Here is a 21,958-nt window from a genome sequence, read left to right on the forward strand (position 1 = left end):
CAGTTACTCTCAGTACCTGCTCCCCCACCCCCACCCCCGCCATGTTCGTCCTACATATTACTGTTACCACTCTTCCTAACAAAAATATGTTCAAAAAATATTCCTCTGTTCTGGTTATTTGCCTCTCCCAGACACTTACCTGTGAAATGGGTAGTAGGTGTGTCCTTGGGCAAGTTATCTGACTTAATTGGAGCCTCCTTGGTCCGGACTGTAAAATGGGGATGATTATACCTACTTTGCAGAGATTTGGTTAAATTAAAAGTCTTGCATCTGTTAATTCCAGCGAAGTGTCACACATAATAGGAATGAAATAACAGCTTTTCTAACACCTCTTGTGGCCTCTTATTTCGTTCACATCCTGAACTTGAACTAAGCAAGAGAGGCCCCACCACAATCCACGCCAAAATCCAGCTACCACCTGGGTGCTCACTTTTGTCAGCCCAGCGCCGTGCAGCCTTCTTCACCTGCAGTCTCTCGTGAGGCCAGAGCTGCCACCACACTCGTTTTCTAGAATGAGGGAGCAGACTCGAGGAGGTTAAGTAATTTGCCTGCATGGCTGTGTAGGGTTTGTCACATAGCAGCCCAGGTTGGAGCTGGCGTTCAGACCTCCGAATCTGTCTCCAGGACCGGCTATCCTCTTAGCCTCGGCCTCACCCTCCCGCTCCAGGCCGGATGAGCCAGCTGCCTCCGTCTGCCGAAGGCAGGGAGCCTGGTCCTACCGCGCACTGTGTGTCGTCCCTCTTCTCTCCATTCTTCCAAAAGGCGCAGCCTTGCCTCCCTGCTCCTTTCCCCGTGGATTAAGTTGCATTGGGGTTTGACTCAGACAGTGACCGAGACCACACGGCATTCACTGATCCATGTCACTTCCTTACGTCCCCGGGATAAGCCTCACTCGTACCATCCACCTCCCTGTAATTCCTTACAGAAGGCATGCACAGAATCTCGTCTTACACTTAGGGAAGCCATATAGGGAAGCAGCTGTCATGCTAAAGAAACCACTTGATTTAATTGTTCGTTTACAGCAGCAGCTGAGGCCGTGTGCACAGGAAGGCCACGTGCCACCCAGAACTGTCGGCGGCAGGACGGGAGCTAAGCACAGGACAGTGACCGTTTCCCATATACTCGAGCTCTTGGTTTTACTTACATTGTGCTCCCCCGTTCTATGAATACCTCGTTCCTGCCACACTCAGTCAGCCTCCGCTCCTGCTATATTTTCAGTAGCTCGTTCACGTACAGAAGAGGAAATTGAAACACAGCAGGTTGCTTCTGCACCTCCTTTCCTGGTTAGGCAGGCAGTGGGCTAGCTGAGAACAGAATCCCCTAGGATGGCCTTTGGGCGTCTTCACTAGAAGGTCCTTCAGTTCCCCAGACCCACCAGGGGTATTTTTTGGTAGCTTCTACCAGTTGACTCTTACTGGCATAATGGCTTATTTTTCAACACTACAAGAGAAAAAGTTAATGGTGTGACTTCTAGTAAATTCAAATCCTAAGAGAAAAATCCTAAATTGTCTAGGGCATCCTAGGAGATGGTTAGCTGGCTTTCTGCTCATAAATGAAGGTCCATTTCTGGCCTGAAAAAGGCTTTGAGGTTCAAGCCCCATCATCACTAACCCAAAGAACAGGGCTGTGTATGCATGAAGACCAGGAAATCCATCGTGTGAGGAAAGCAAGGCCTGATAGTACAATTCTCTTGCAGACTAGAGAAGGCAAAGGTCAGGACAGTTCAGAGGCCATCTCATGAGTGTAAAACATGATTTTCTTCCTGAGGAACCAGAAGATAACAACCAAGAAATGTAAGGTGTGACATTCCCTTCCTTACCAAGCCGCCCCTTACCAAGACTGTGCCAAGTCTTAAGGCTATTATGTATAAATAACTCAAGGGATCGTCAGGTAGCAAAATAGTGCATGAAAGATGTTTAACTTTTTAGCCTTTTAAAGAAATAAACAGTCTTATCTGGCAGGAAATGCAAATAAGATGAGGTTACTGAGACCTTAAAATTGGAACAATTTGGTCTCCCCCATTCTCTCTTAATTTGCACTCCTAAACCTCTGTCCGATTCTATCTTGCTAATCACCCCTCGTCTTGCCCTCAACAGAGCAGTAGCCCAGCTCATCACCACTCACCCTGTAACACAGGCCCTCTTCCAGGGCCCTGAGCCCCAGGCAGTAAGTGACCGGGGGCTCCTGGGGCTTCATCTGAGGGTGGAGAAGCAGACACTCTTTCGGGGAAGGGGGCTTGTGAGGTTCCCAGGCAGAAGCAGGAGGTGCCGAACCCACTGGCCGGATGACAAGCTGCAGAGAAAGTGAAGCCAAAAGGAAACATTTATAGACACTCCCTGTGTAGAAAGAGGGCAGGGACTCCGGCCAGGCCTTCAGACTGAAACCAGGTTGCGAAATGCCTTCGTTTACGCCTTAACTGCCGAAAGCGTACCTTTTGGTGGACGTTGGAAATGGCTTGTGAATTCCCCAGTGTTGACGATCACTTCCCACCCGCTGTCAGCGATCCCACTGGGAACCAGCAGGGGTCGCCCTCCTCATGTGCCAGTGCCATCCCAGCCTAGGGCTGTGTACAGAACCCCTAATTAGCAAGAGCTCGGTTGCTCCCCCCAGCGTTCGTGCTCCCTCTTTGGCCTCTGTCAGACTTTACTGGCAGGCCAGCATGCAGACATCCCCACCGGGACCAGCAAGCTTTTTCTGCAGGAGCCCAAACAGTAAATATTTTCAACTTTGCGGGCCATCTGGTCTCTGTTGGAGCTACGCAACTCTGCCATCGTAAGCATGAGGAACAGTCAGACAGTATGTAAATGATGAGCTTGGTCCTGTTCCAGTGAAACTATTTATGAGCACTGGAATTTGCATTTCCACACATCGCAAAATGTTACTTTGGATTTTTCTGTCACCACCTTTAAAAAGTCATTTTTAGGTCCCAGGCTGTACAGAAACAGGCAAAAGGCCAGATTTGACCCCACAGGCTGTGGCTTGCTGAGCCGGGATGGAGGCTCTCGTATCAAGACTCGATATCAGGGGGAGGCAGATCTGTTCCCATAGGGACCAGGCACAACCAGGATGGCCCTGATTCAGAACAACTCTGGACCATGGGTCCTCAGCTAGACCCCAGGTTCTTGAATAAAAACCACACCTGTGTTCTGCAGCTAAGGAGAAGGAAAGCCTCAGGGGCCGAGAAGCTCTGCCTGAAGCAGAGACGACGGAGGTCCGAGGGGGTCTGGGAGGAGCGACCCCGTATGTGTGCCTTTCCCAGGATCCGGGGAGCAGATGGTGTGAGAGTGAGGGCACCTGGGAAGAGTGCAGGGCTGGGGAGCAAGGGTTCCCCAGGGAACCGTGCAGTAAAGGAGTGAGCCACATCTGCCCCCCTCCTACCTGCACTCACCTTCAGGTAACTTGGGTTGAATAAAAGATTCATCTTGGGGCTGAGGGAGGCATGGAGAGACATAGTTACAGCCGCGCTCTAGGCACCGCCCAAGCTCACTGCTCATTAACACGTCCTGCACCAGCCTGAGGCAGGTTTCCTGTTCTCAGAGCCCCACAGGGAAGGAGCCGGCACCCCAGCCAGGGAGAATTGCAGAGGATGGGGGTGGCGGGTAGGTGTTGAATGTCTCTACTCCTGTTTCTAAGAGCTATACACCCATCCCCAGCAATAGATAGGCACTAACAGGATGGGTTAGAGTTCAGTGCAGCCGACAGCACCAGGAGGGGTGGGCGTAGGGTGGGCGAGAACACCGTGGGTAGGTGCTCGCCGGACACTTCACTCCCCACCCCAGGCCAGTGAAGGTGCAGAAGGATCTAGGTCTAGAAGCCAGAGAGTGGGCCCAGCACTCGGGGGAGTCACACTTACTGTGCAAATTGGCATTTGGGTCCCTCAGGGCAGAAGCCAGCCGAGTAGTTAATACACATTATTCTGCGGACGTGGCGATATTTACACAGGGGACCTGCTGGGCAAAGAAAAAACAGCTAGAAGGATCTTTAGCTAGTGGAGGAAACACACATGTCAAAGCTTACCGGCAAGGGGAAGCACCAACTTCCTAGCCACATGACTGAGATGGGAAAGGGCACCTCAGAATGTGTGGGAGTAGGTGTCAGCTGGCCAGGCCTGAAACAGTAGCGTCAGAAGTGTCCCTAACGCGCTGTCTTGGAGGACTTCCATGGATGTGGGCTGTAACATGCTTTTATTTATTTAGCTGTAGCAGGTTTGGCTGAGCAAAGGCCAGCCAATCACACATCTTACTAATCCTCCTTCAGCCGCCCTCCCCTAAAATCCTCCCCTAACCAGGGCTGCCAGGAGCTCAGTAAGAACACCACACCCAGATACCGGAAGAGAAAGGACGGCGGTGCTCAGAGCACGGGGACTCCAACGGGGGCCCTGCCTCCGAACTTTGGCCAGATAGGGACAGTGAAATGTATTTACGTGACACCCAGATGGGAAGGAACAGAGAAATGTCTCCTATGGGTCAGACCCGATGCGCAGGGCTGCCCGAGGGGTCCTACTTCCACCTGGCCCAACGGCCCTCAGGGGAGCTGGTCCCCTTTTCGTATTTGTTCAAGGTTACACAGTCAATACATTCTGAAGCCATTGGGATTTGAACCGCAGTGAGCCTACTCCACCATGTACTGCAGAGGGTTTCCACTGGGGGGAGCTACAGAGGCCTGCTGTGGGATTTCAACCTGGGGCGGACCTCCACAGGCCGCATCAGGAATGCGCATCCTTCCCCTGCCGGGAGACTCCCCCATGTCCCCTAGAGCCCCCTTTCTGTCAGGGCCTCACCGTCCTTGCAGAAACCTTGGTCATACCACGGACAGTCCCGGGTCTTGAAGGCCGGCTTCACATGGAGAAAGGGACATTCCTTGTTGCTGCAGTCACCTGAAAATCCCAGAGTTCTTGGTGCATAAGTGGGTTCATGTTTGCAGTCACTTCCGCCCTCCCGGAACAAGACTGACCCTGCCCCTTGCGTATAAGCCACTTCTCTGCCTTCTGGTGGTCAGCAGCTTTTTGAGGACAGCAAGATATTTCTAAACCTTCCTGCAACCTAAGAAAGGCGGATCGCAATCGTACTGGCTAAGCGGGACTTGGGTGTGAATACACACATCTGCTAGAGTTGGGGCAGGGCCAGATATCCGGAGGTATTTAGAGACTACTTGGGAGGAAGGAACGAGGAGAGATGGGGAAGGGGAGACCCAGAGCCAGCAGCTTAAGGTCCAGGAAGGCATAGACGCTGCGTGAAGGTGTTGCCGTGCACGTGGCTAAAGCTTCATCTCTATGATGAAACCTCCATGGCTTCCAGAGTAAAGGGGTGCAGTTCTTTCTGGGGGAAATGCCAAGAAGAGCAGAGCACTGCTTCAAAGCTGGCACAGGGATTAAGATAAATGCAACACAGAGGGACACCTGTAGTTTCGCAAAGCCTGTGCCGTAACCTGTCTGTGGATTAGACCAAGACCCCGGGCTCCTAGGAGGAGCCAGCCCTGTCTGCATAGACCACAGGAGTTAGGGAGGGAGTCTAAGCACTCTTAGCTTCCCCTTAGGGACCCAGGGGCTCTGAAGGAACCAAGGGGGAAGATTCAGCCCTGTTTTCACCTCATTCAAGTAGAGAATTGGTGAGTGTTTCCAATCTCATCCTCCTTAAAAGCCTACAACTTAACAATGAAAGATCAGAAGGAGAAATTAAGGGAACAATCCCATTTACCATCACATCAAAAAGAATAAAATACCTAGGAATACACCTGCCTAAGGAGGCAAAAGACCTGTACTCTGAAAACTATAAGACGCTGATGAAAGAAACTGAAGATGACACAAACAGATGGAAAGATATACCGTGCTCTTGGATTGGAGCAATCAATATTATCAAAATGACTGTACTACCCCCAGGCAATCTACAGAGTCAACGCGATCCCTATCAAATCACCAATGGCATTTTCACAGATCTAGAACAAAAAAAATTTTTTTAATTTGTGTGGAAACACAAGAGAACCCAAATAGTCAAAGCAATCTTGAGAAAGTAAAATGGAACTGGAAGAATCAGGATCCCTGACTTCAGACTATACTATAACGCCAGTCATCAAAACTATGGCACTGGCACAAAAACAGAAATACAGATGAATGGAACAGGACAGAAAGCCCAGAAAGAAAGCCACACACCTATGGTCAATTAATCTATGACAAAGGAGGCAAGAATAAACAATGGAGAAAAGGTAGTCTCTTTTCAATAAGTGGTGCTGGGAAAACTGGACAGCTACATGTAAAAGAATGAAATTAGATCACTCCCTAACACCATACACAAAAATAAACTCAAAATGGATTAGAGACCTAAATGAAGACCAGATACTATGAAACTCCTAGAGGAAAACATAGACAGAACACACTTTGACATAAATCACAGCAGTATCTTTTTGGACCCTTCTCCTAGACTAATGGAAATAAAAACAAAAATACACAAATGGGACTTAATTAAACTTAAAGGTTTTGCACAGCAAAGGAAACCATAAAGAAAACAAAAAGACAACCTAAAGAATGGGAGAAAATATTTGCAAATGATGCGACCAACAAGGGATTAATCTCCAAAATATACAAACAGCTCATACAGCTCAATATCCAAAAAACAAACGACCCAATCAAAAAATGGGCAGAAGACCTAAATAGACGTTTCTCCAAAGAACACATACAGATGGTCATTAGGCACATGAAAAGATGCTCAACATCACTAATTATTAGAGAAATGCAAATCAAAACTACAGTGAGGTATCACCGCACACTGGCCAGAACGGCCATCGTCAAGGTCTACAAATAATAAATGCTGGAGACGGTGTGGAGAAAAGGGAACCCTCGTGCACTGTTGGTGGGAGTGTAAACTGGTACAGCCACCATGGAGAACAGGTTCCTCAAAAAACTAAAAACAGAGTTACCATATGATCCAGCAGTCCCACTCCTGGGCATATATCTGGAGAAAACTATAATTCGAAAAGATACATGCACCCCTATGCTCATAGCAGCACTATTCACAGTATCCAAGACAGGAAAGCAACGCGAATGTCCACTGACAGATGAATGGATAAAGAAGATGTGGTACATACATACCGTGGACTATTACTCAGCCATAAAAACGAATGAAGTAATGCCATTTGCAGCGACATAGATGGACCTAGAGATGATCATACTAGGTGAAGTAAGTCAGACAGAGAAAGACAAATACCATATGATATCACTTGTATGTGGAATCTAAAGAAAAAAAACACAAATGAACTTATTTATAAAACAGCAATAGACACACAGACAGAGAAAACAAATTTATGGTTACCAAAGGGGGAAGAGGGGAGGGATAAATTAGGACTTTGGGATTAGCAGATACACACTACTCTATGTTAAACAGGTAGACAACAAGGACCTACTATATAGCACAGGGAACTCTATGCAATATTTTGTAATAACCTATAATGGAAGAGTCTGAAAAAAGAATATACATCTATTATAGAATATATATATATAGAACTGAATCACTTTGCTGTGCACCTGAACCTAACACATTGTAGATCAACTAAACTTCAATACATTAATTAATTAAAGCCTACAACTTAGCGCTTTTCAGAGCCAAAAGGAACGCCATAGTGTCAATTCCACTGGTTTCCGAGCAGCTCCAAAGAGATCTATTTTTTACATTGGGCTTGTGCAAAGCAAGGTTCCACCTGAACCTTCAAGAGTACCACTCCTTCCCCAGAGTTTCAACCCCACTCTTATCCAGTTCTCTCATTTCACAAACGAGGACACCAGGTCTCTCGGCCAGCAGGTGGCACCGCACCCCACCCGCCCGTCTGCCTGTCAGAGCCCCCTGCCCAAGGTACCTTTGGGAGGAGCACATCCCAGAGCAGAACCAAAGCCCCCAGGCTTCCTAGCTCCTTTCAACTGCCCTTTCCCACTCCTACATCTCCCCAACAATTTTTTTTTTTTCAGGCTCCGCGGCCATGGCTCACGGGCCCAGCCGCTCCGCGGCATGTGGGATCTTCCCGGACCAGGGCACGAACCCATGTCCCCTGCATCGGCAGGCGGACTCTCAACTACTGCGCCGCCAGGGAAGCCCATCCCCAACAATATTTTTTAAGTAAAACGATTTACTTCCAATGAGAACTGTAATTATGCTTTGATATTAGAAAAAGGTATTCATTCATTTACTCCAAGAGCAACAAACACGGGTTACCTTTGTAACCACCAGTGTATACGTCCGCCCTCACAGTAGGGATTATTTGAGAGCAGAGCGGACCTAGTTCTATTCCCGTATCCATGCCCAGCACGACCCCAATCCCCCAAAGAAAACCAACCGAGGTTTTTGAAAGAATAAAGGGGCATTTTAAATTAAGAGCTTTTTAGGTGACGCGACCAAGGGGGACCAGGATTCATATACACTTTGCCCTTTCTTACAAGGGACACATGCGGGCAACCCTCATGAATTGCCACCGCCAGGTCTCAAGTCCGAGGAGAAGGCAGGAAACAGAATTTGAGCCTGGGGGCTTCCCTGGTGGCGCAGTGGTTGAGAGTCTGCCTGCTGATGCAGGGGACACGGGTTCGTGCCCCGGTCTGGGAAGATCCCACATGCCCATGCCGCGGAGTGGCTGGGCCCGTGAGCCATGGCCGCTGAGCCTGCGCGTCCGGAGCCTGTGCTCCGCAACGGGAGAGGCCACAACAGTGAGAGGCCCGCATACCGCAAAAAAAAGAATTTGAGCCTGGGGGAAGCTCTTACTGACCTTGGGGGGTGGGGTACCTTCTTCCTGGATACCCAGGAATGCCCCCCCATGGACACTAATGAGGAACAGCTGCCCACAGCCCCCCCGATATTTCAAAGCCAAGCCGCCTCAGTCAGAGGTGTCCCTGGAGGCTGGCCCAGCTCTCCCTCCAAGTCCCTCTTCGGAATACAGTTTGAAAACTACTAGACTAGATCATCCTTAAGGCTCCTTCCAGCTCTGAAAAGCACTGAACTGTAAAAGTTTATGGAGAAAGATAAGACCTGAAACACATGCACAGATCCCGTTCTTAAACCGGCAGTGGCTTCCCCCTATGTAGCCCCTCAGATGACAAAAGACTTGAGTCAGAGGGGGGTGACATGCGGGTCCAGACCTGACCACACAAGGTCATTTCAGGGGCCAAACTTCTGAAGCTCGCGATCTCCCGTTTACAGTGACTTTCTATTGCCAATCAGTGATGCCAGTTTTCCATTTACCGAAGCAATGTAAAGTTTTCTTCTAAAAGAGGAGTTAAAAATAGCAAGACGGTCTATTGCCAAGGAGGCGATGGTGCGCGTCGACGGGGCAGGTGCTTTGTGGAGACCTGGAGCACCGTGAAAGTGCTTGCTGTTTGGGAAACACTGGCTCCGACTCACCCCAGCCCATCCCGGGGCTTGAGAGAGGGCGTGTTCAAGGCTCGTTTCCAGACAGCCCGTCTGGGTGCGTGATTAGCCAGGAGTGGACCAGGGAGGGCAACCATTCAGCCTTTGATTCCAGCCCTCTCCCTCCCCCCGGCGGGACCGGCTGCGTGTGCCCGAGCCTGCTGGGGCAGTGAAGCAGGGCTCAGAGGACAGTTCCAATTTTTCTAGGGGGTTGGAGAAGCAAGGCCCCCGCGGCCTGGTCTGCCCACCTGGGACACGCGAGGCCTCCTTTGGGGGCCCCTCCCCGACTTCATCCCATCCCTCGGCCCCCACTGCTACCCTCCGGGGTGTGTGGGGGGGAACCGGGAAGGGGCATTACCGACCGAACTTGGAGTAGAAGTAGCACACGGGCATCCTGGTGACGTCGTACTGGTGCAGGAACTTGCACTGGTCGCCCTTCTTGCACAGCCCCCGGAGCCAGTGCTTACACACCACCATCTTCTCCCCTCGGTCGTGCCGGAAGGGGCACAGCTTCCCTGGGGACACCAGAGCACCCAGCTGGGGGTCCCCGCTCGCCTAGAGCCTGAGCCCAGCTCACCCCTGGAAGGAAGGCCCACCGCCCCTTCCCCTGGAGCCTGGGGGAGGCTAGGATTGGGGGCCAGACACGGCTTAAAACACAGCTTCAAAGCCCTCTCTGCCTGGCATGGTGCCCTGGCCCTTCTCGAACCCCGGGGAGCCCCCAGGCTGTCAGGACACCTTCTGCAGCACCTTCCACACCTCTCCCCTCCAGCCTGACGGGGTGCTCCTACCAGACAGCAGAGCCCTGGTTTCCAGCCCTGGCCCCCCGAGCCGCCACCCATCCTAGCAAGGTGCCAGCACAAAGCGAGGCTCATAAAGGACCTGTTGAATTCACGTCTTAAAAAACCAAATGGGGCTTCCCCGGTGGCGCAGTGGTTGAGACTCCGCCTGCCGATGCAGGGGACACGGGTTCGTGCCCCGGTCCGGGAAGATCCCACGTGCCGCGGAGCGGCTGGGCCCGTGAGCCATGGCCGCTGAGCCTGCGCGTCCGGAGCCTGTTGCTCCGCAACGGGAGAGGCCACAGCAGTGAGAGGCCCGCGTACCGGGAAAAAAAAAAAAAAAAAAGTTCTGTTTCCTGATTCCAGAGATCTAACATGGTGACGTAGGAGCCAGCTTGGTAACAATTCAGAAGGAACTGGAAATGCTACATTTCACCCTTTGTCATCTTCACTCAGGTGGGCTTGCCGTCGGCAGGAAGGACACCCCTCGGTTTCTTAGCAGGACCCGTCTCGTGCTTGGCCACCTCTCCGATAGAATTTGTGGGGTGCTGGGGAGGTGTTCTTCTTAAATAGCCTTACCCTCCAGCCCTGGCCATTGGCTTGCCTGGGTCTGACTTTCCAGACCTAAGAACAGTTTTATTTCTTTGCAAGAGGGTATCTCTGTGAACCACTGTTCTAGAGACTGGATGGACCAAGCTGAGGAGACAGGACCCCAGGAGGCATCACTAGTCCTGGCTTCACAAAGCCTGGAGTGGCCGACAAGCTCATTTCCCTCCTCACCCCATCGTCCAGGGCTGCCCCAAACATGGACGAGGCATGTGGCAAAAATGGCCCTAGGTCCCCCCCTGTGCCTGGGCCCCTCCTGGCCTCCCAGCTTCCCAAGAACAAAATCACTTGGATCCCAAAAGCAGGTCCTAAACTCATTCAGAGTTTCTTAACCTGGATCTCTAGGGGGGACTGGAGACCCCCAAATTGGAGGCAACTGGGGGCAACTGGGTTTCCATCGGAAGAGCCCGTGAGTGGTTCAGGAGGCAGAAGCAAAGCTGAGAGCCGCTGCTTTTCAGTCAGGTACCCCACACCCCCCGAAGCGCTGCTTTTGGGGAGAAGAGTTTGGAAGAGCAGTTTTTCCGTTTTGTTTTGTTCTTTTGGCCACGCCGCGTAGCATGAGGGATCTTAGTTCCCTGACCAGGGATCAAACCCACGCCCCCTGCGTTGGGAGCTCGGAGTCTTAACCACTGGACCGCAGGGAAGTCCCCATGGAAGAGCATATCGTTGAGTCACGTTGGGATGGGGGAGAAATAAGGATGCTTGTTGTAGCATCTCAGAGACTGTGGCCAGAGCTTTCTTAGGACACAAGAAATGGATGCAGGGACTTCCTGGTGGCGCACTGGTTAAGAATCCACCTGCCAATGCAGGGGACACGAGTTCGAGCCCTGGTCAGGGAAGACCCCACATGCCGCGGAGCAACTAAGCCCGTGCGCCACAACTACTGAGCCTGCGCTCTAGAGCCCGCGGGCCACAACTACTGAAGCCCGCGTGCCTAGAGCCCGTGCTCCGCAACAAGAGAAGCCACCAAAATGAGACGCCCGCGCACCGCAACAAAGAGTAGCCTCCGCTCGCCACAACTAGAGAAAACCTGCGTGCAGCAACGAAGACCCAACGCAGCCAAAAATAAATAAACTTATTTAAAAAAAAAAAGGAAATGGATGGAATGGCTGAGCAGGTCCCAAATTAATTCGGAGGACAAGAGTAGGGGGAAGGAAAGCACTCCCCCCGCTGGGGGAAAATAAATAAGTCGGAGGGCTCCTGGGAGCACACAGCTGACACCCACAAACAATCCCACCTCCAGCAGGGCAGAAAGAAGGGAATGTCTCCTTCAGGGCAGCCCTGCCTGCCCTAATCAGTGCTAGTGAATCAGGGAAATGCTGGGGGGGGTGGGGGAAGGTAGGCTTCTGGACAGAGCCCCCAACTTGCCCTTTGCCTACTTTTTATAAGACTAAAATTTTGCCCCGTCCCACCTTCCCCTCCCCAGGTGCAAATCCAACACCCTATTCCAGGCCAAGCTGAACCCCGTGTGGCCTAGACAGCCCCCGCTGCCACCCACCCCCAACCCCAGCCCCACCTGCTGACCCACCTTTCTCGCAGAGCCCTTTAGCGAAGAAGTTGCACACAGCTGAGCCGGACTCTGGAAGGAGAAGAACGCAAAGGAGGGGGGCAGCTTCTCCAGAGGCTGTGGCTGTCAAAGGGCCCTCACCCCTCCAGCAGCAAGTCTCCCTTCTACCCACCAAGGCCTGGGCCTGGGGGTTCTCAAGTCCTGGCCCTTGGGTTGCCGGCCTCAGGAGCCAGCCTTCAGCCTCCACACCTAAGCCCCCCCAACTCTGAAACGGAGGTGCTGGAAGGGCCCCAGGCCCCCCGGGAGCTCGGGAGGCCAGTGTGCTTCTTCCCAACTTCTTTCAATTTACCTCTCTCGGGTCTGCTTGCCCAGAAGCCAGCCCCATTTTTTTTTTTTTTTGGAGTCCTGGAAAGGATGTAAGAGGGGGGCCTGAGAAGCGAGGGGCTAAGCTGGGGCTCCCAGATGGCGGGCCCAAGCCCCCCTGCTCCTCCCTGGCGAGCAGCAGAGAGAAGGGGCCGCCCCATCAGGGAGCCAAGCAGAGGGGCCTGCAGAGAAGGCCGGCGGGGGTCGGGGAGGGAGGGGGAGGGCAGGGGTGGTGGCGGGGTCCCCGTCCTCACTCACTGTCCATGCCCTGGAAAGGCAGGAGTCCAGTGCCCTTCTGCATCTCTACATCCTTCTCGAAGGTGAAGGTGATCTGCTCCAGCCCTGCAATGACCTCCTGCATCCTCTCTCTCCTGCTGGGGCTACTAAAAGTTGCTCAAGCCGCCTGCAGATGGGCCTAATATAGCTCATCAGAGGCCCTTAAGGGGCCAGGCTCTGATGCGGAACCCCATCTCCCCGGCTGACTGCTGAGTTATACTCCCCAGGCACAGCTAGACAGGCGTTACCTGATGCAGGTGCAGACGCCCCAGGGCCCCAGTCCCCTACACCTGTACCTAAGTCCCAGTCTCAATGCGCGCTGCTGGGGAGGGATGAGCAAAGCGCCACACGCTGCTTATCTCTACATGTTCCCAAAGACGCCCATGCAGACGTTACCAAGCCCGTGTTCGTACTTTTTTTTTTTTTGCGGTACGCAGGCCTCTCACTGTTGTGGCCTCTCCCGTTGCGGAGCACAGGCTCCGGACGCGCAGGCTCAGCGGCCATGGCTCACGGGCCCAGCCGCTCCGCGGCATGTGGGATCTTCCCGGACCGGGGCTCGAACCCGTGTGCCCTGCGCGTACTTTTAATGTAAAGACACAGCCACAGGTGAGCTGTGAGGAGAGTTGCACAACCCAGCCCCGGCGAGGCTGCGCTGAGTCTTCTGGATTCGCGCAAGCTGGCGCCTGGGAGCCGGAGGGCCTGGGGGCGGGGCGAGCGGTGCAGAAGGAGGGAGCCCCCCTCGGCCCCCGCATTTCCCTTCAATCAGGCCCCAGCCCACCCCTCCCTCTGGGACTCCTGACGCCCCTCCTCTGGCCTGAGCGACAAGCCAGAGTGAGCTCTTCACGGGAGAGAGGGAAAAGGACCGACTCCCGAGGACTCGGAAACTGCGGGATGAATAGCGCTTTGTCTACCACGCACACGATCCCGTGCTGGGCCGGGGGGCGGGGGGGAGGTGAGACCAACCGGAGGCCGCGGCCTCGCAGCGCGGGCTCCGCCCGCCACCCCGGCGCCTCCCACCCCTGAGAAAGTGCTTTGTAAACGAAATCTCTGTGCAAATGTTGTTTTATCATCGTTACACCACCCCTGCCCCCAAGGCTGGGGACGTCGGAAAAGGCTTTCCAAGGAGCAACTGCGGGCTCTAACTGGGGCAGGCTTCCCCCTGCCCCTGCTCTGGCCCCCAGCAGGCCTTCCCTGCCGATGGAGCTGAGGTTTCAGAGTTGCTGGGGGTCGATGCCCGCAATCCAAGCGCCCTCCTTCCTGGACGCAGCAGGGCGAGGCGGGCCGCGCCCTGTAGGCCTGCGTCCGGGCCAGCAAGAGGGAACCTGCTGGCTTTTGTTTCCGCCTGGCTGTGGCTCCCACACTTTTGAACCCTGGATCAGAAAAGAAAACGGCCGGAGAGACAGACACCTGGAGCCCAGGCGGGGCTGGGAGGGGCAGGGAAGGGATCCCGGAGTCTCCCGAAGCTGGGAGCTCCCTCCAACTGCACCCCAGGGAGGCAGAGGGGCAGAGGGTCCCTGAGATAGGCGGCCTTGCTTCTTTGGCCCTTTTCATGTACGTTGATTAGTCTCCAAAACACCTTCATCTGTGGACACAGGCTCATGTCAGGCTCCTTCCTGCCAACCTGGCAGGGGCTACATGAGACCATGGAGGCCCAGCAAGGCCAAGGACACATGGTTGGGAAGGTAATAATGATGAAATTCAAACCCAGGTCTCCTGGTGATTTCCTTCCATAAACATCCCAGAGCATCTCTGTGCCAGGAACTGGGGACCCCAAAACAAAGGACTGTGTCCCTGCCTTCAGGGATGGCCCAGTCAAGTGGGGGAGACTTTCACCAGCACGGTTGGACCACGGCGGGTGTTGGTAGCAGAGGGACAAATGCCGAGAGGGGAGCTCGTCGTGCAGGGGCAGGGACGGGTGGCGGGGAGGGCTCTCGGAGGAGAGACGGGTGGCAGAGTGTTGCGGAGGAGGGGCCAGAGGTGTGAAAGCATGGGGCCACGAAGCAACGTGGCAGGGCGGGGGCACGGGCAAGGCTTTGTTTCGGTCGAAGCGTGGGTTTAGAGAAGGGCAGTGTGGGGAAAAGACTTGGAGAAGGAAGTAAGGCCTCGAAGCCAGAGTGCTTTTCAGGGCTTGGTTATTATCACGAAGCCAGCGGGGAGCCCCTGCGGGGCTAGGAGAGCAGCACACAGCACCCTGAAGAATGGAGTGTGGGGAGACCACTTAGTGATGATAAAAAATAAGAATTATAGCCCTGGAGACGTCAGCGGGGGTGCCTCTCAGCACCTTGGTGGCCCGTAGAGTTCATCAGGAGGGCGGAGAAGGAAGGAGGCCCCGTGGAGACCCCGCCCTCCATCCACACCCAACCTGGCAGCTCCCCTCCTCTCCCAGCCAGGGTCCCACGGCCAACACGGGCTCCCGTCCCAGAAGGTATGCACAGGGTGTGGCATCCAGGGACTCCCTCCTCCCGCTGCCTCACTGTTTATTTTTGCGGCGAGCGGGCCCACGTGCATGGCTTTTGCTTCCCCAAAATACCTTCTGCAGTGGGTTGACTTGTCTCCCCCAGGATGATACACCAAGTCCTGACCCCTGGTACCTGTGAACGTGACCTTATTTGGAAACTGGGTCTTTGCAGATGCAATTAAGTTAAGGATCTCAAGGTGAGATCATCCTGGAATTCTGGTGAGTCCTGAACCCATGACTGGTGCCCTTATAAGAGAAAAGACAGGGAGATCGGAGACGCTGAGATACAGAAGAGCCCCAGAAGAGAAGCCTCGCAAAGACGGGAGGAGACTGGAGGTGTAGAGCTACCGAGGGACCCCACAGGTGGCCGCCCCCACCAGAAGCCAGGAGAGAGGCACGGGCCACTCCTCCCTCAGAGGCTCCAGAAGGGGGACTTCCCTGGTGGCCCAGTGGCTAAGACGCCACGCTCCCAATGCAGGGGGCCAGGGTTTGATCCCTGGTCAGGGAACTAGATCCCACGTGCCGCAACTGAGAGTCTGCATGCCGCAACTAAACATCCCCCACGCGGGCAATGAAGATCCCGCGTGCTGCAACTAAGACCCAGCGCAGCCAAATAAATATTAAAAAAAAAAAAAAAAAGAGGCTCTAGAAGACACCAACCTATGACACCTCAATTTTGAGAGTAAATTTCTATTGCTTTAAGCCACCACCTTTGTGGCCATTTGCTATAGCGGCCTTAGGAAACGAATACACCTTCCCACTTGGAAACTGAGTTTCGGAAGTCCTCACCCCTTTCACAGATGAGCAAGTAAAAATGCAGAGAAGTTGGGTGATTGCCAAGGTCCCACAGCTAATGAGCATCAGAATCGGATCTGGGTCTCCCGCCTCCCAGGCACTTTGCTTCTCCTCTATCTCTCTCAGAACCAGGGGAGCTGCCCACCTGACACCCCCCATTTATACTCCTTCCTCATGGCTCCCAAGTGGACCATCACCCTCATTGTGCAGACACAAAGTGAGCCCCAGGCCAGAGGAACCCTGGCAATGCCTGGAGGAGGGGCCGGCCTGGGAGCAGGGGGCCCGGCTCTGGGGTGTCCCTTCTGGAACCTCCCCATCCGCTTTTCTGCGCCCTGCAGCTGGTCCCGAGCATTTGTGTTTTCATTTCTCAATTAATTCACGGCTGCGAAGTGGACGCACAAGTCACTGCGCAAACAGTGGCGTGAATTTTTCATCACCATCATTATGCGGTTCTCGTTTAACTCTGGCTTCAGATTTCCCGAATCATCATTCCCCAGCTCCCTTCCCTTTATAAAAGCACAGCTCTGAAAAGCAGTGGGTGCAGGGAGCTCTGGAATTCTCTGGCTGCCTGGAACTGGCCGAGGTCATCCCGCCCGGCCCAGCCATGGATCAGTCCCAGCCTGTGCTTTTCTGAGCAGAGTGCGGCCACGCCCCCTCCACCCCGGTACCCGTGCATCTGCCCCACTCCCCACTCGGGACCTGAGTTGGTGGAAAAGGGGCGGGCTGGCATCAGACAGATCGGGGTTCACATCCTGGTTCTGCCTGTCCCCAGTCTGCCACCCCAGGCCAGTCATTTAATCACCCCTCTGAGCTCCAGATTCTGCATCAGTAAAATGGGACCCACATGTGACCTCCCTGGGGGGCTGAGGTTAGTGAGAAGTCCACGCGGAAGCCTGACACCGGAGGTACGTGCCGTGAAGTACGAGCCCCTGGGTCCATGGGGCCACCCCTTCTCCAAATGTATTATTCCTTCAGGTGCTGTGAGGGGCAGGGGACTCCACGCTGTCCAGGTGCCGCTGGAGGGGCCGCTCTAAGTCCCGTAGGGACGGGCCTGCCGCTGGAGAGCTGCTGGGAGGGGCCGGAGGTCAGAGGAGCCCCGGGTGACCCACAGCTGCTGCTCTGGCCCAGGAACAATGAGCCAGCGTGCCCTGCCCCCTCCACTGCTCTTTGTGCCTGAGATGCCACTTGGCGGGGACAGCTGTTGGCCTCCCAGTAGCCCCTTGAAGTGCAGGGCAGGGAGGTCCAGCAGCTGGGATGGTCCTGCTCTGTCTTTGCCCGGGAGCTTGGCCTCTGGGAGTCCGGTGGTTCTAGAAACTCTACTCTGGAAAAGGCATCCCTCTTCCCTAGGGGCGTGGGCCCAGTAACAGGACAAATGACCCTGCCCACATTTCTCATCAGGGCCTCCTCTGGTCCTCACTGCAACCACTCAAGTTGCTTCTGCCCATTTTACAGATAAAGAAACCAAGTCCCGGAGGGGTGAAGCAACTGCTTAAAGCTCACACAGCCAGTAGATGTCGGAATGGGGACCTAGACTCCCAACCATTGCTCCTAATTACTAGGACTTCATCAGGGGAGTGTCACCATGTACACTGCATTCTCTCTAATTCCCACAAAACCCCAGAAAGAGGCATTCTTCTTTCTCTTCTACAGTCGATAAAACCAAGGCTCAGTGGCTTACCCGAGCTTCCCAAAGACCATCAGCTCGGTCTGCATGACCCCAAAGCCAAGCTCCTTCCAGCTGACCAAGCTGCAGTGCAGGAAAGGGCCCCACCCCTTGCCAGGCTGGTGAGACGACCAAGACCCCTGAGGCCTGTGCCCGGGCCTATCAGTGGGCATGTGGATTATATTTCTAGCCAGAGAGTCAAGGAGACAGGCCCTTTTGGGCTCAAGGGGGTCAGTCTCGGCCCAGGGGTGTCCCAGTAGCTTTTCTCCTCCACTGAGAGAGAGAGAGAGAGGTTGAGATTTTTTAAAATATAAATTTATTTATTTATCTATTTTTGGCTGCGTTGGGTCTTTGTTGCCGCGCGCGGGCTTTCTCTAGTTGCGGCGAGTGGGAGCTACTCTTCATTGTGGTGCGCGGGCTTCTCACTGCGGTGGCTTCTCTTGTTGCGGAGCATGGGCTCTAGGCGCACGGGCTTCAGTAGTTGTGGCATGCTGGCTCAGTAGTTTGGCTCACGGGCTCTAGAGCGCAGGCTCATTAGTTGTAGCGCATGGGCTTAGTTGCTACGCGGCATGTGGGATCTTCCTGGACCAGGGCTCGAACCCGTGTCCCCTGCGTTGGCAGGCGGATTCTTAACCACTGCGCCACCAGGGAAGTCCCGAGATTGAGGTTTGAAGATACTACACTGCTGGCTTTGAAGATGGAAGGTGGAACCATGAAGCAAGGAATGCAGGCGCCTCCAGAAGCTGGAAGAGGTAAGGAAACAAATTCTCCCCTAGAACCTGCAGAAGGAAAGCACACCTGCCAACACCATGATTTTAGCTCGGTGAAGGCCCTTTCTGACCTCCAGAATTATAAGACAATACGTTTGTGTTGTCTCAAGCTACTAAATTTGTAGTAATTTGGTACAGTAACAATAAGGAAATGACGACAGAGGGGAAAGTCACTGATAAACAGGCAGTTGAATCCTACGATGTGGGACACAGGGGCATTTGCAGAACTACTACAAGACCACTTAGCTCTCACCTGGATGGCAAGGACAGGTTTCTGCGAGGATGAGAAACACAGCTGTGACAGGTAGAGCGTTGTCAAGGTGGTAAAGGACAATGTTCCCAGCAGCAGCAGTGCATTTGGGAAACCGCTTCTGGTTCTGCAGGGCTGAATCTGGCAGGTCGGCTGTTGAAAGAGGTTCAAGGAGCTGGGGGCTTGGGAAGGGCCTTGACTCTGAGGCCTTGGGACTCACAGAAGGAGCTGGCAGCACTGGGTCTGCTCAGGGTAGAAAGTCAAGATAAACCATAATTATGAGCAAAGTTCTAATATCTATTCCTGCGTCCCGGTGAATGGTCCTGTGTACCTCCTGGGGTGCATGAGCCCCTCACCCTCACTTGGAGGAGGGAGGGGAAGGTTTTTCTAGAACACAGGCCGCCAGCTGGTTGCCGACACCGTGATGGATTGGTTCTCCCTGCCCCGGCCTGGTGCACTCACTGTGATGAATTGGGGTCAAGGTCACAGGTTTGACCTGCCTTTGGGTCAATGGAGTTGGGAAGAAAAAGTCCATTTTCATCACGAAAGACTGCCCTCTGGTCTGTTATCTCTAAATGATTCTTGGGTCACAAGGCACACAGACAGGGTACAGATGGAAAAACCCTCCAGGGCCTGACTGTTGACAGGGAGTCAATGGTGCCCACGCTGTGTACAAAGCCCAGCGGGTGTGGGTGGCAGGAGCGGGCAAGCAGAGGGCAACTCCTCCCCGCTCCCTGCCTGGACAAACCACCCTGACCCCTGGGTGGGGGGCGGGGGATACAGCAGGGCCCCGGGGGAGAAGCTCACCCACCCTGACCTTCCCTCCTGTCGGGTGTTCATCAAATCCACCCAGCTGCCCTTGCTCTCGCTCCTTGACTTGGCTTTGAATTCCATCTCTGGCCCACGACTCCCCATCTAGATGAACAGTTCCAAGCACGTGGGGACTCACCCACTGTCTCAGTCAGCTCGGGATCCAGGGACGGGGCATAAACAGCAAATATTTAGTTCTCTCAGTTTGGAAGGCTGGAAGTCCAAGATGCAGGTACCAGCATGGCTGGCTTTTGGTGAAGGCTCTCTTCCTGGCTTGCAGAGGGCTGCCTTCTCACTGTGTCCTCACATGGCAGATAGAGAACGTGTTCTGGTCTCTCTTCCTCTTCTTATAAAGACACTAATTCATCATGGGGGCCCCACGCTCATGACCTCATCTAAACTTAATCACCTCGCCAAGGCCCCGCCTCTTAATACCATCACACTGTGGGACGACCTTCTCAACACACTCCTCACTCTGACCCCAGGATGAGAAATTAGAAAGCCACCTCCGTGTGGCTGCTTCTCAAATAATACCCACATAGTAACACACGGGTTCGAGGTCTGGTCCGGGAAGATCCCACATGCCACGGAGCACCTAAGCCTGTGCGCCACAACTAAGCTCTAGCCTGCGCTCTAAAACCTGCGAGCCACAACTACTGAGCCCATGCACCACAACTACTGAAGCCTGCGCACCTAGAGCCCGTGCTCCACAACAAGAGAAGCCACCGCAATGAGAAGCCCATACACCTCAACGAAGAGTAGCCCCCGCTCGCCGCAACTAGAGAAAGCCCGCGTGCAGCAACGAAGGCCCAACGCAGCCGTAAATAAATAAATAAATTGCATCTCTTGGATGAATGACTTGGACGGCTTGGGTCTGACGCGCCATAGAGTTGGTTTTATTGATCTGCATCATGTCTTTGATTTACCCTGAGCGGAAATGCAGCTTCATGGGGTTTGATGACCTTATCTGTTATGAGACTGTTTTGAAGACACTGACTGGGACCCCACCCCTGTCCCCTTCAGAGATCTCACAGGGATCCCTCTCAGACCTCAGTGTCAGAAAAAGCTTCTTTTGGGATTGTTCCAACCTCATAGACTTCATGAGTCTTGTAACGGGTGGATTTCCCTTTTCGCTTTGACTGATAGGAAGCTCAGAGCCCAATTTTCAGTCCACTTTGAGCACATTTCTGTGTACCACACTCTTGGTTCATTGTTCTGTTTGTTCAAGGCTTGTTTTCTCTCTGATCTATTTTTTGTCCTACTGTATTTTAAGTATTTTTGTAAGCTGCCTCCAATCCTTTTTGGAACAAAGCAGGGTAAAAACAAATCAAAACAAAACAAAACAAAATTCAGCAGAGCCCTGTGGGCTTGGCAGGCCTTTTTTTTTTTTTTAAGATAGATTTTATTTTATTTATTTATTTTTGGCTGTGTTGGGTCTTCGTTGCTGCGTGTGGGCTTTCTCTAGTTGCGGCGAGCGGGAGCTACTCTTCGCTGTGGTGCGCGGGCTTCTTATCGCGGTGGCTTCTCTTGTTGCGGAGCTCAGGCTCCAGGCGCGCGGGCTTCAGTAGCTGTGGCACGCGGGCCCAGCAATTGTGGCCCGCGGGCTTAGCTGTTCCACAGCATGTGGGATCTTCCCGGGCCAGGGCTCGAACCCGTGTCCCCTTCATTGGCAGGCAAATTCTTAACCACTGCGCCACCAGGGAAGCCCTTGGTGGGCATTTTTTAACAGAGCAAGTTCATTTCAGGGTTGGAGTCCCGCCGGGAAGGCAGCTCTCCCTGGCTCCTCCTGCCTCTCCTGGGAGTCTCCGTCTTGGAGAACAGAAGCTCCGTGTGTAAGAGCAACAGGCTTCAGAGGCAAAGCCTCCAACCTCCATCTGCCTGCAAATACCTTTCCTCCCCCAAAGCGTTCTTCCCAGTCTCCCATCTGGCTGTTGGCAGGAAGCCACAAGGCCTTGAGAAGCCTGCAAAGGGGAAGTAGAGAGATAAGCTCTCCTGCTTTTATTCCTAACTTGCTTTCCTGAATCTTTTTTTTAAAATTCTTTCTTTTTTTGTTGAAGTAGAGCTGATTTACAGTGTTGCGCCAGTCTGTGCTGTACAGCAAAGTGCCTCAGTTGTACACATAGATACGTTCTTTTTTTAATTATGGTTTCCATTATGGTTCATCCCAGGAGATTGGATATAGTTCCCTGTGCTATGGAGTAGGACCTTGTTGTTTATCCACGCCTTCCTGCATCTTAACTCAGGGTCTCCGGGGTCCAGGGATACTTTGCATGCAGGTTAGCGCTGCGCCAGGAAGGGTCCCCG

The 21,958-nt window shown here is 53.5% G+C and overlaps 1 protein-coding gene across 1 annotated transcript; it reads right to left on the bottom strand.

Annotated features, from left to right (window-relative positions):
* Positions 1-491: 491 nt before the first annotated feature.
* Positions 492-12,993, bottom strand: CPSF4L (cleavage and polyadenylation specific factor 4 like). The gene is made up of 7 exons (XM_030838091.2): positions 12,891-12,993; positions 12,291-12,341; positions 9,743-9,895; positions 4,781-4,876; positions 3,854-3,947; positions 2,125-2,292; positions 492-1,440 (listed from the first exon to the last, which is right to left on the bottom strand). Exons 1-6 carry the CDS (start codon positions 12,991-12,993, stop codon positions 2,193-2,195), a joined length of 597 nt encoding a protein of 198 aa, XP_030693951.2. The 3' UTR covers positions 492-1,440; positions 2,125-2,192.
* Positions 12,994-21,958: the final 8,965 nt, after the last annotated feature.

Source organism: Globicephala melas, chromosome 20, assembly GCF_963455315.2.
Source record: "Globicephala melas chromosome 20, mGloMel1.2, whole genome shotgun sequence".
NCBI classification, from domain to species: domain Eukaryota; kingdom Metazoa; phylum Chordata; class Mammalia; order Artiodactyla; family Delphinidae; genus Globicephala; species Globicephala melas.